The sequence below is a fragment of the Piliocolobus tephrosceles genome, chromosome 17 (genome assembly GCF_002776525.5).
Source record: "Piliocolobus tephrosceles isolate RC106 chromosome 17, ASM277652v3, whole genome shotgun sequence".
Lineage (NCBI taxonomy): Eukaryota > Metazoa > Chordata > Mammalia > Primates > Cercopithecidae > Piliocolobus > Piliocolobus tephrosceles.
In genome coordinates this window covers 27,574,341-27,586,920 of record NC_045450.1, presented here as the reverse complement: position 1 = coordinate 27,586,920, position 12,580 = coordinate 27,574,341, and the positions used below count along the sequence as shown (strand labels likewise).

Genomic DNA, 12,580 nt, shown 5'->3' with positions numbered 1-12,580 from the left:
ACAGGCTTGAGCCACCATGCCCAGCCTGTTGTGTCCTTTGATGCACAGAAATACGCTTTTCTCTACTGAATGGCCACGGCACCCTTGTCAAAAATCATTTGACTAGTCAGGGCGCGGTGGCTCATGCCTGTAATCCCAGCACTTTGGGAGGCTGAGGCGGGAGGACTGCTTGAGGCCAGGAGTTTGAGACATACCTGGGCAACATGGCAAATGGCAAAACCCCATCTCTTACACCCAGTGCAAAAGTTAGCTGGGCATGGTGGGTGGCGTGTGACTACTGGCTGTCTCAACTACCTAGGAGGCTGAGGCAGAAGGATCTCTTGAGCCCAAGACATCCAGGCTGCAGTGAGCTTTGATTGTGCCACTGAACTCCAGCCTGGGCGATGACGGAGCAAGGCTCCGTCTCAAAATAAATAAATAAATAAATAAATAAATCAGCTGGGTGCGGTGGTTCAGCACTTTGGGGGGCAGAGGCGGGCAGACCACGAGATCAAGAGATCGAGACCATCCTGGCCAACATGGTGAAAACCCCGTCTCTACTAAAAATGCAAAAATTAACTGGGCGTGGTGGCGTACGCCCGTAGTCCCAGCTACTCGGGAGGCTGAGGCAGGAGAAACGCTTGAACCCGTGAGGTGGAGGTTGCAGTGAGCCGAGATCGCGCCACTGCACTCCAGCCTGGCTACAGACCAAGACCCTGTCTCAAAAAAAAAAAAAAAAAAGAAAAAGAAAAAAAAATCATTTGACTGTATATGCGAAGGTTTTGTGTCACAAACTTTTGTGGTTGGTGATATAAACAACATGGTCTCTGCCTTAAGGAAGCCACAGTCGAATTAAATAGATTCCGTTTCAAGTAGCATCTGTCCTGTGTGCTCAGTGGGCACTGGGCCCATGTTTTCCCACATTTTGCCCCTTAAGCTTCTGATCCAACCGGTGAGATAGGTAGGATGATCCTCTTTAGCAGAGGGGTAAGCTTAGTCCTATGGCTTACGCGAGGGTACGGACAGTCAGGGTTTGAACCCAAAGTTCCTGGCTCCATGTGTCATGCTACCTCCGGTCAGATGTTCTCACCTCTAAAACTTGGATAGAAGTGAACCGAGATGCTCTCTACTGAGCAACTCTTCAGCTCCAGCATCCTATACATTAAGGAGTTACTAAAAGCCAGGGTCCACGATAAAGGTGCAGACATTAAGCATGATTGGGGTGCACAGAAGAGCAGAGCCCAAAACACCACTTCCAGTCCCAGTGGACGGAGTCCTACAGCGGCAGCCTTGCAGCTCTGAGCGGCTGCCGAGTCCTCACCGCGAACCCGGGCGCGGTTGGGCTGTGCTATTGGCGCGGGTGGGGGACGCACAGCCCAAAAATGCCCGCGACAAGCTTCTAGGGCAGTTCTTGCCAGTCTCTCTGGAGGGAGCCTGCGGGCTTCTGCGACGTTTCTCGCACTTGCTCCCTGGCCTTGCTCCCGTTTCCACCCTTCCCCGGAGGTTTTCCTTCCCTGTGGCCCCTTCCTTGGGTGTACCTTTGGTACGCCCCCACCCTGGCGGTGAGCTGCGTGGCGGGCGCCCGCGTGGCCACTGCGCATGCGGACCCGTCCGCGGGGCGGGGCCGCGCGGGGAGGAGGGTCGGGGACGAAAGCGCGAAGCACGGACCCCGCCCCTTCGCGGCCCCGCTGGTGACGTCGCGGGGGGCGCCGGCCTCCGCCCGGCCCGGAGTGGTAAGAGCGAGCGGCTGGCGGATCCGACGCGCGAGACCGGGAGGGGACGAGGGTGTTGCAATCGTTCGGGGCGGGGGCTTTCCGGGGAGGGGGTGCTCAGGTGCACCAGCGGCCGCGGACCCCCAGGCTCTACCCTCCCCTCCCTTTAACCCGCTTCCAGCTGGACGGGAGGCGGGGCAGGGCTGAGCATTTGTGACACCTGCATTTCCGTGGCTCCCTCCTTCTTCCCCCACCGCTGTTTATCTCTTCGCCTTCCAGAAGTTCTTTTCCATCAGGCTGTCGCACCTTGTGTGGGAAGGAGCACCCCACTTGGAAGCAGGAGGCAGGGTTCAGACCTTGGCCCTACCCCTCCTTTGTTAAAGTCCGCGAGTATTTTTTGCCTCGCCTTACCCGGTTTTGAGAATCTGTACGAGAAAGAGAAAGGAAATGGACATCTGTTGAATTCTGCATGGCCAAATACCACGCAGATTGCTCCATCCACCACGTTTAATCCTTACTACGTGGTGTTCTTAGAACTCCCATTTCATGGATTCTTAAGCTCACAGAGTCAGTGAGTAACAGATAGGGATTCAGATCTAGCCGTTTAGCTGCACAGTGTAGTTCTTCTCCAGAATCTTCCCTTGTCTGGGCTCTGGCTGGAACTATTCCTCAGCCAAACCCTCGCCCCAGAACAGTGCTTAGTGTTTCTCCAGCTGAGAAGTCTCCCCTTTCGGGTTCCTTCTTCCAGCACGGAGTGCCCTGCTCTGCCTCCACTTAGATTACTTCAGAAATTAAATGCAGCAAATATTTATCCAGCAGTGCAGGGAGATGAACTTTTGGAGTCGGGAAACTTGGATTCGTGTTCTGGCTCTGCCACTTACTGTGTGGCCTTGGAAAGTCCCTTGTCTTCTCTGAGCTTTCTTTTCTCTGCATAAAAGAGGTGCTTTTGTCCCATTCTTCCTCCCTGTCCTCCAGCAGGCTCTCCCTGGAGGCTCAGCCCCCTCTGCTCCCCATGGGCAACTGCCAGGCAGGGCACAACCTGCACCTGTGTCTGGCCCACCACCCACCTCTGGTCTGTGCCACCTTGATCCTGCTGCTCCTTGGCCTCTCCGGCCTGGGCCTTGGCAGCTTCCTCCTCACCCACAGGACTGGCCTGCGCAGCCCTGACATCCCTCAGGTAAGTTCCCCACCCCTATACCTGCTCTTCCTTCTAACCTAGACAGGCTTTTGCTGCTAATGTCATCTCACCCGTCTCCCACTCTTCTTTTGCTCACAGGATTGGGTCTCTTTTTTGAGATCTTTTGGCCAGCTGACTCTGTGTCCCAGGAATGGGACAGTCACAGGGAAGTGGCGAGGGTCTCACGTCGTGGGCTTACTGACCACCTTGAACTTCGGAGACGGTCCAGACAGGAACAAGACCCGGATATTCCAGGCTACGGTCCTCGGTAGTCAAATGGGATTGAAAGGTGAGATCAGAGGCTGGGCTTGGTGTCTCACACCTATAATCCCAACACTTTGGGAAGCCGAGGTAGGTGGATCATTTGAGATCAGGAGTTCGCGACCAGCGTGGCCAACATGGTGAAACCCCGTCTCTACTAAAAATACAAAAATTAGCCAGACATGGTGGCAGGCGCATCTAATCCCAACTACTTGGGAGGCTGAGGCAGGAGAATCATTTGAACCCAGGAGGCTGAAGTTGCAGTGAACCAAGATTGCATCATTGCACTACAGCCTGGGTGACAGAGCGAGACTCTGTCTCAAAAAAAAAAAAAGTTAAGAATATTGCAGGCACGGTGGCTCATGCCTATAATCCCAGCACTTTGGGAGTCCGAGGAGGGCGGATCACGAGGTTAGGAGTTGGAGACCAGCCTGGCCAACATGGTGAAACCCCATTTCTTTTTTTTTTTTTTTTGAGACGGAGTGTCACTCTGTTGCCCAGGCTGGAGTGCAGTGGCTGGATCTCAACTCACTGCAAGCTCCGCCTCCTGGGTTTATGCCATTCTCCTGCCTCTGCCTCTGGAGTAGCTGGGACTATAGGCGCCCGCCACCACGCCCGGCTAGTTTTTTGTATTTTTTAGTAGAGACAGGGTTTCACCATGTTAGCCAGGTTAGTCTCGATCTCCTGACCTCGTGATCCGCCCGTTTCAGCCTCCCAAAGTGCTGGGATTACAGGCTTGAGCCACCGCACCTGGCCATGAAACCCCATTTCTACTAGAAATACAAAAATTAACTGGGTAGGCTGGTCACAGTGGTTCACACCAGTAATCCCAGCACTTTGGGAGGCCGAGGCGGGCAGATCACGAGGTCAGGAGTTCGAGTCCAGCCTGACCAACATGGTGAAACCCCATGTCTACTAAAAATGCAAAAATTAGCTGGACATGGTGGCACACGCCTGTAATCCCAGCTACTCAGGAGGCTGAGGCAGGAGAATCACTTGAACCCGGAAGGCGGAGGTTGCAGTGAGCCGAGATTGTACCACTGCACTCCAGCCTGGGCGACAGAGCAAGACTCAGTCTCAAAAAAAAAATTAGCCAGGCTTGGTGGTGCGTGCCTGTAGTCCCAGCTACTCGGGAGGCTGAGCCAGGAGAATTGCTTGAACCCGGGAGGTGGAGGTTGCAGTGAACCAAGATCGTGCCACTGCACTGCAGTTGAGTTGAGACTGCAGTTTGTTGAGACTCCGTCTCAAACAAACAAACAAAAATACAAAAATTAGCCAGGTGTGGTGGCAGGCGCCTGTAGTCCCAGCTACTTGGGAGGCTGAGGCAGAAGAATCTCTTGAACCCGGAAGGCTGAGGTTGCAATAAGCAGAGATCACACCATTGCACTCTAGCCTGCGCGACAGAGAGAGACTCTGTCCCACCAAAAAAAAGTAAGGTGAGATCACAGAGGACTGTGGGGTCGGGCATCAGAATACTCAGGGCTGGACCCTGCCTCTGACCTCACCAATGATGACCTTGGGCACATCCCTGGACTTTAGTCACTTCTGTGATTCGGGCTTTCAGTGAACATGCTGCCAACAGGGTAGGTTTTCTATGAATGCTTTCTTCCTCTGCCAGTTCTGACGTTCTTTGAGTCTATCCTTGGAGGTAGGATGAAATGGGCTAGGTTTGACCTAATGTTTTCTCATCCTTTAGCCACCTCCTCTTAGAGACCCCTTTTTCCTCAGGGATATCAGAGAAGCATATTCAATTAAACCAGTGTCATAAGGGCCTGCTATGTGCTTAGCATAGTTCTGTATGCCACAAAGGATGCAGAAAAAAATTAGACAACATAAATTTCCAAAGAGCTATAGTGTTCTGGGAAAATGACAAGCGAGAGAGACAGAAAGTGAAAATGTCAGTGGATGCCATTAATCCCTGTGTGACATTTGCCTTATCTAAAATATGCTGAGATAAAGAGGGATGGAAGAGGGTGGTATTTTCTGACTTCTGAGGTCCTTTACAACACTATCATTCTAAGATTCTCCTATGAGTATGTATGTGTCGGGGGAGTAGGTCTCTGCCTGTCCAGGTGTACATGTATGTTAACAAAAATAAGGAATGTGTCTGATATATGCAGACTTGGGACAATTCTTTCTCATTCTTTTTACTTTTAAATAGATATATAATAGTTTTATTGAGATATGATTCATGCGGGTGCAGTGGCTCAAGCCTGTAATCCCAGCACTTTGGGAGGCTGAGACGGGCGGATCATGAGGTCAGGAGATCGAGACCATCCTGGCTAACCCGGTGAAAGTCTGTCTCTACTAAAAAATACAAAAAAACTAGCCGGGCGAGGTGGCGGGTGCCTGCAGTCCCAGCTACTCGGGAGGCTGAGGCAGGAGAATGGCATAAACCCGGGAGGCGGAGCTTGCAGTGAGCTGAGATCCGGCCACTGCACTCCAGCCTGGGCAGCAGAGCGAGACTCCGTCTCAAAAAAAAAAAAAAAAAAGAGATATGATTCATACACAATACAATTCACCCATTGGAAGTGTACAGTTAGGGCCGGACGTGGTGGCTCACGCCTGTAATCCCCGCACTTTGGGAGGCCAAGGCAGGCAGATTGCTTGAGCTCAGGAGTTTGAGATCAGCCTGGACAACATGGCAAGACTCTGTCTCTACTAAAAATACAAAAAAAAAAAAAAAATAGCCAGGCATGGTGGCACACGCCTGTGGTCCCAGCTACTCAGAAGGCTAAGGTAGGAGGATTGTTTATCCCTGGGAGGCAGGACTTGCAGTAAGCATTCTCCCGCCTCAGCCTCCTGAGTAGCTGGGATTACAGGTGCTCACCATCATGCCCAGCTAATTTTTTTTTTTCCTGAGATGGAGTCTCACTCTGTCACCCAGACTGGAGGGCAGTGGTGCGATCTCAGCTCACTACAACCTCTGCCTCCCAGTTTCAAGAGATTCTCCTGCCTCAACCTCCCAAGTAGCTGGGATTACAGGCACGTGGCACCATGCCCAGCTAATTTTTGTATTTTTTGTAGAGATGGCGTTTCACCATGTTGGCCAGGCTGGTCTTGAACTCCTGACCTTGTGATCCGCCCGCCTCGGCCTCCTGAAGTGCTGGGATTACAGGCGTGAGCCACTGCGCCTGGCCAATTTTTTTATTTTTTGTAGAGATAGGGTCTCACTATGTTGCCCAGGCTAGTTTCAAACTACTGGGCTCAAGTGATACTCCTGCCTGACCTCCCAAAGTGCTGGGATTACAGGCATGAGCTACCAGGTCTGGCCTATTACCCAATTGTTTTAATTTACTTTCTCCTGATTGCTAGTAAGGTTGAACCTCTTCTTATGGTTTATTGTCTGTTTTCATGTTGTCTGTGAATTACCTGTTTGTTTCCTTTGTTCATTTTTCTAAGTTATTTGTCTTTGTCTTCTTGATTTGTAGAAGGTCTTTATTCTGGATAGTAATCCTTTTTGTCATTTAAATATAGGTATTTTCTTTTTTTTTTTTTTTTTTTTTTGAGGCAGAGTCTCGCTCTGTCGCCCAGACTGGAGTGCAGTGGCCGGATCTCAGCTCACTGCAAACTCCGCCTCCCGGGTTCACGCCATTCTACTGCCTCAGCCTCCCGAGTAGCTGGGACTACAGGCGCCCGCCACCTCGTCCGGCTAGTTTTTTGTATTTTTTAGTAGAGACGGGGTTTCACTGTGTTAGCCAGGATGGTTTCGATCTCCTGACCTCGTGATCCGCCCGTCTCCGCCTCCCAAAGTGCTGGGATTACAGGCTTGAGCCACCGCGCCCGGCCTAAATATAGGTATTTTCAATCAATATGTTACTTGTTTTTTTAACTTTCATTGCATAGAAGTCTTTAATTTTTATGAGGTTAGGTTTGTCACTCTTGTCCTTTATTAAGACTTTTAGGTTTTGTGTCTTTCATAGGAAGGCCTTCCTCATTTTAAAATTAGAAAATATTCTGGCCAGGCATGGTGGCTTATTGCTGTAATCCCAGCCTTTGGGAGGCTGAGGCAGGTGGATCACCTGAGGTCTGGAGTTCTAGACCGGCCTGGCCAACATGATGAAACCCCGTCTCTACTAAAAATACAAAAAATTAGCTGGGCATGGTGGTGGGTGCCTGTAATCCCAGCTACTCTCAAGGCTGAGGCAGAAGAATCGCTTAAACCTAGGAGGCGGAGGTTGCAGTGAGCCGAGATCGCACCACTGCACTCCAGCCTGGGCAAAAACAAGAGTGAAACTCTATCTCAAAAATAATAAAATAAAATGGCTGGGCGCGGTGACTCATGCCTGTAATCCCAGCACTTTGGGAGGCCGAAGCAGGTGGATCACGAGGTCAGGAGATCGAGACCATCCTGGCTAACATGGTGAAACCCTGTCTCTACTAAAAAATACAAAAAATTAGCCGGGCGTGGTGGCGGGCACCTGTAGTCCCAGCTACTCGGGAGGCTGAGGCAGGAGAAGGGTGTGAACCCGGGAGGCGGAGCTTGCAGTGAGCCGAGATCGTGCCACTGCACTCCACCCTGGGGGACAGAGCAAGACTCCGTCTCAAAAAAAAAAAAATAATAATAATAATAAACTAAAATATACTGTATTTTCTTTTAATACTTAAGTTTTTTTTTTTAGTTTGTATAGTTCTTTAATACATCTGGACTTTATTTTATATTATAGGATAACAGTTTGACGCTATGTTTTTTTCTACATGGAAATTTTCCCAAGGCCATTTACTGAGGCCATCCTTTCCCCACTAATTTAAAATAGGGTGAGAACCTTTCAGTGGATTTTGGTACCAAGTGAGAAACTGTTTTCTTAAAAAGGATGAGCTAGTTTATGCAAACTGACATGGGCAATGTGTATCTGCCCATTTCACTGCAGCCTTGCGAGTATTGGTATGGTTGTTGTATTGATTGTAATTTAAATTAATTTAAATTACAACTTAATTTGTGTTTATATTGATACAAAGTTATTTTCATTTCTCAGTGATCTAAATAATGGTATATGGAATACTTTATTGAATAGAATCAATGCCAAAACACCTGGTATTAAAGAAAGCCTTAAAAAATGAATAGGGCCAGGCGTGGTGGTTCATGCCTGGAATACCAACATTTTAGGAGGTCTCAAGATAGCAGGATGACTTAAGCCCAGGAGTTTGAGTCCAGCCCGGGCAATACAGTGATACCCTGTCCCTGCAAAAAAATGTTAAAATTAGCCAGGCGGGTGGCGCATGCTTGTAGTCCCACCTACTCGGGAGACTGAGGTGGGAGGATTATTTGAGCCCAGGAGGTTGAGGCTCCAGTGAGCTGGGATCGTGTCACTGCACTCCAACCTGCACAACAAAGTGAGACCCTATCTCAAAAAAATAAATAAAGAAAAGAATAGAAGTGTGAAGACAGAGGCTCCCGCGTCACCCCTCATTTTCTTCCATCTTTTGTGCCTTTCACAGGATCTTCTGCAGGACAACTGGTCCTTATCACAGCCAGGGTGACCACAGAAAGGACTGCAGGAACCTGCCTGTATTTTAGTGCTGTTCCAGGAATCCTACCCTCCAGTCAGCCACCCATATCCTGCTCAGAGGAGGGGGCTGGAAATGCCACCCTGAGCCCTAGAATGGGTGAGGAGTGTGTTAGTGTCTGGAGCCACGAAGGCCTTGTGCTGACCAAGCTGCTGACCTCGGTAAGAGCCTCGGATGGGTCGCCAGGGTTTTGTGGACTGCCTGCTGACTGCTGTATCTTGAAGGCCCCTGGAAACAATTCTACACTGTAGAAAAAGCACAGGTTGTATAACCCTGCCTTGGGGGCTGTGTGACTTAGAACAAGTGTCTAAACATCTCTGAGTGTCAGCTTCCTCATCTGTAAAACAGAAAACATGACCCTATCTCTTAATTCCACCAAATAAGGATTAAATGGGAATGACTATGAAGTGCCCAGCACAATGCCTGGGACATAAAGATTTGATAAGTGACAGCTATTATTGTTTACTATTGTCTTTAAAACATTCAACCTCAAAGGAGTTCAGAAGCTGTAATAAGAGGCAAATGGGTTAATTGCTATTAGAAAGATGTGAGCGAAGTGTTATGCAAACACAGAGTAAGGAGCCATGAACCCTAACTTGAACATTTGTGGAGAGTGCTTCACACAGAAGGTGGCATTTACCAAAGAGCATTGTGTACAGCAGTTTATAATGCACAAAGTGCTCTTAGGGTTCATTAATTCATTTGATCTTAAAATAGCCTTTTGAGGTAGGTGTTATTATCCCATTTTGCAGATGAGGAAGCAGGTTTAGAGAGAGGGAGTGAATTGCCGAAGGCCACACAACTGGTTAAGTGGCAGAGCCAGGATTGCAACCCACACCTTCCGTCAGATCAGGTTGATCCTTGAAGATCCATCTCAAAAAAAAAAAAGAAAAGAACCCCCACGAGGAACGTAACCTGGGACTTGGAATCAGAGATCTGGTTTCTAGATCTAGCACTGCTTGCACTTTTTTTTTTTTTTTTTTTGAGATGGAGTCTCACTCTGTCACCCAGGCTAAAGTGCAGTGGTGCAATCCCGGCTCACCGCAAGCTCTGCCTCCCAGGTTCATGCCATTCTCCTGCCTCCTCCTTCCAAGTAGCTGGAACTACAGGCGGCCACCACCACATCCAGCTAATTTTTTGTATTTTTAGTAGAGACGGGATTTCACCATGTTAGCCAGGATGGTCTCGATCTCCTGACCTCATGATCCACCTGCCTCAGCCTTCCAAAATGCTGGGATTACAGGTGTGAGCCACCACGCCTGGCCGCTTACACATCTTTAAAATGTGGATCATAATGAAGTTTCCTATCTCTTAGAGTCATAATGGGGGTTCAGGTTGATAGCTGGGCAAGAAAGTAGTTTTTAAACCATCAAGACAAATGTTCGAGCCTGGGCAACATGACGAAACCCTATCTCTACAAAAAATACAAAAAAAATTAGCTGGGCATGGTGGCACATACCTGTGGTCCCAGCTACTCAGGAGGCTGAGGTGGGAAGATCACTGGAGCCCAGGAGGTGGAGGTTGCAGTGAGCCGAGATTGCACCACTGTATTCTAGCCTGAGTGACAGAGTGAGACCCTGTGTATAAATAAATAAATAAATAAATAAATAAATAAATAAATAAATAAATAAATGTCAACTTACATGAAAATAACATTTTCCCTTTAGTTGCTCCCTAGATATGGAGAGCCCTCTCCCTCATGGAGGCTCCCTCTATAGCCCTTGGGCTGGATTAAGATCTCCTTCTCCTCCCCTCCCTGTACCCCTCTGTAGGAGGAGCTGGCTCTGTGTGGCTCCAGGCTGCTGGTCTTGGGCTCCTTCCTGCTTCTCTTCTGTGGCCTTCTCTGCTGTGTCACTGCTATGTGCTTCCACCCGCGCCGGGAGTCCTACTGGTCTAGAACCCGGCTCTGAGGGCACTGGCCTAGTTCCCGACTTGTTTCTCAGGTGAGGTTCTTTGCTCCAGTCCTGCAGGAGCAGGGAATGGGGTGGGGGTGGAGGTTGTAACTGGGGTAAAGCAGATCCTTGGACTTTTCCTCAAAGACTGCTGCTTCTGAGTCCCGGAGAACTTCTTCAACCACAGCTGTCCCTTAGGGACTGGGAACAATTTGACACCGTCAGCATTCAATATTTTTCTAATTACTTTAACTTTTTTACTCTAAAATATTTAACACTTATGTAGAGTCCAATACCATAAAAGGACAGCTTGGCAAATTATTATAAAGTGGATACTTATAAATACCACTGAGGAAAGGAATAGAATATTACCAGCAGTCCACAAACCCCCATGGTCCCTTCCTTCCTGACTATGCCCTCCCTCTCCCTAGAAATAACTACTGTCCTGCTTTATAATTTATTGCCAAGTATGTATTCCTAAATAATATAGTTTGGTTTTACTTATTTTTGAACCTATGTAGACAGAATCATACACATTCTTTTGTGGCTGACTTCTTTCAAGCAACATTGTGATTTTAAGAGTCACCCATAACTAGTTCACATCCAAGCATTTGGGTAACAATGGTGAGTTAAGAGGGTTCGCATTTGATGATTCGTCCTGGATATGAACCATGTTTGTCTTGCTTTTGTCCTGAAATTCCGATACCCAGTTTTATGATGAAAATTTTGTAAAATTCAACTTGAACTGCTCAGAAGAATCTAATTGATGATACCCATTTACTGGGGACATAGTATGTGCCCAAGAACTTGACATGCACCTTCTCTCTTCCATTTAGTCATCGTTACCTTTAGAAAAAGCTGATTCTGTTAACAAGATCTTTGGAGGGAGTCAGCTTCACAAACGTAGCAGTGGGTGGGGGTCATATTGGTTCACATGTCAGCTCACTAAGGGAAAAAATATTTCTGCAAAAAATCTTCACTTGTCAGAGGGAGGGTGCATGTAATCTGAGAGCCATGTTTTATGCATCCAGCTCTTGAACTGGTCTCAGCTTCAGCTGGCTGTGGTGCCCTAGGAAGTTACTATGGGAAAAGTGGAAATAGTTCAGGCTCAGGAAACTGATCGGGCCAGAGGAACTGGAAGCTCAAGATCATCTCTGCTTATTTTGCTGATGGCTGGACCTAAATGCCCCAGCCACCTACTTGGGACAGGAAATGACAGGACCCTCTCAACCTTGGACTGGGAAAGGAGGGCTTCCTGCCCGTGGCAGACCCTGGGGTCCTGAGGCTACCTTAGTTGGGATCAAATGCCTGTATTGGTCTCTAGCTGTCACTCCCTCTGCTCGTTCCTCAATTTCTGCACACATCTCAGAGCTTCCTCTAGCAGCTCTCCGACCTGTTTTGTTGTTTTCTTTTCTTTCTCCTCAGGTGTGAATCAACTTCTTGGGCCTTGGCTCTGAGTTGGAAAAGGTTTTAGAAAAAGCGAAGAGCTGGAATGTGGGGGAAAATAAAAAGCTTTTTTGCCCAGTGGCGTGTATGGTGTTTATTGGGGGTTGGATTAAGGTGGGGATTTTAGGGTAGGCAGGTTTACAAGTTTTGGGGGACTCTTTTCTGTTGACTCTTTAATTTGGACACAGGTTGCCATAGGGCATAGGTTACTTGAGCTCTCCTCATGGTTAATTTGGCTTTGGTAAACACCTGTCTTGTTTCCTTCTACGAAATAAAATGGATATAATTACAGTTAGTTGGGCGGGTGGGGTGTCAGGTCATGGAAATGCTGTGACATAAATGCACCGTGACCTTGGCAAGTCTTGCAACCTGCAGCGCCTCAATTTCCGTAAGAGATTTGACCTATTGAGTTTTCCCAGCGTCGACGCGCAAAGATTACTCGCACTTGGGGGCCCTCGTCCAGGCTAGATGGTTGCTAACCTCGGAGCAGTCTATTTTCCCGCTTTTTCCGTGCCCAGCAGCAGCTTCCCTCGCCCCTCCCAACTTCCACCCTGCGCGCAGGCGCAGATCGCCGCTGCTGTCCGTCCACCCGCGCCCCCTCAAAG

General features: G+C 48.7%; 1 protein-coding gene across 5 annotated transcripts; it reads left to right on the top strand.

Moving 5' to 3' along the window:
* The first annotated feature begins 1,578 nt into the window (after positions 1 to 1,578).
* On the top strand, positions 1,579 to 12,054 carry TMEM219 (transmembrane protein 219). Of its 5 annotated transcripts, none has more exons than XM_023191223.2 (6): positions 1,579 to 1,712; positions 2,667 to 2,868; positions 2,968 to 3,157; positions 8,569 to 8,798; positions 10,410 to 10,580; positions 11,955 to 12,054. In XM_023191223.2, the coding sequence occupies exons 2-5, from the start codon at positions 2,704 to 2,706 to the stop codon at positions 10,545 to 10,547; spliced, it is 723 nt and encodes a 240-aa protein (XP_023046991.1). In that variant the 5' UTR covers positions 1,579 to 1,712; positions 2,667 to 2,703; the 3' UTR covers positions 10,548 to 10,580; positions 11,955 to 12,054. The 5 variants fall into 5 exon arrangements, with proteins under 5 accessions (XP_023046991.1, XP_023046994.1, XP_023046992.1 ...); XM_023191224.3 differs by having other exon boundaries at positions 1,589 to 1,712; positions 2,670 to 2,868; positions 11,955 to 12,053; XM_023191225.2 differs by having other exon boundaries at positions 1,708 to 1,812; positions 2,670 to 2,868; positions 11,955 to 12,053.
* Positions 12,055 to 12,580: the final 526 nt, after the last annotated feature.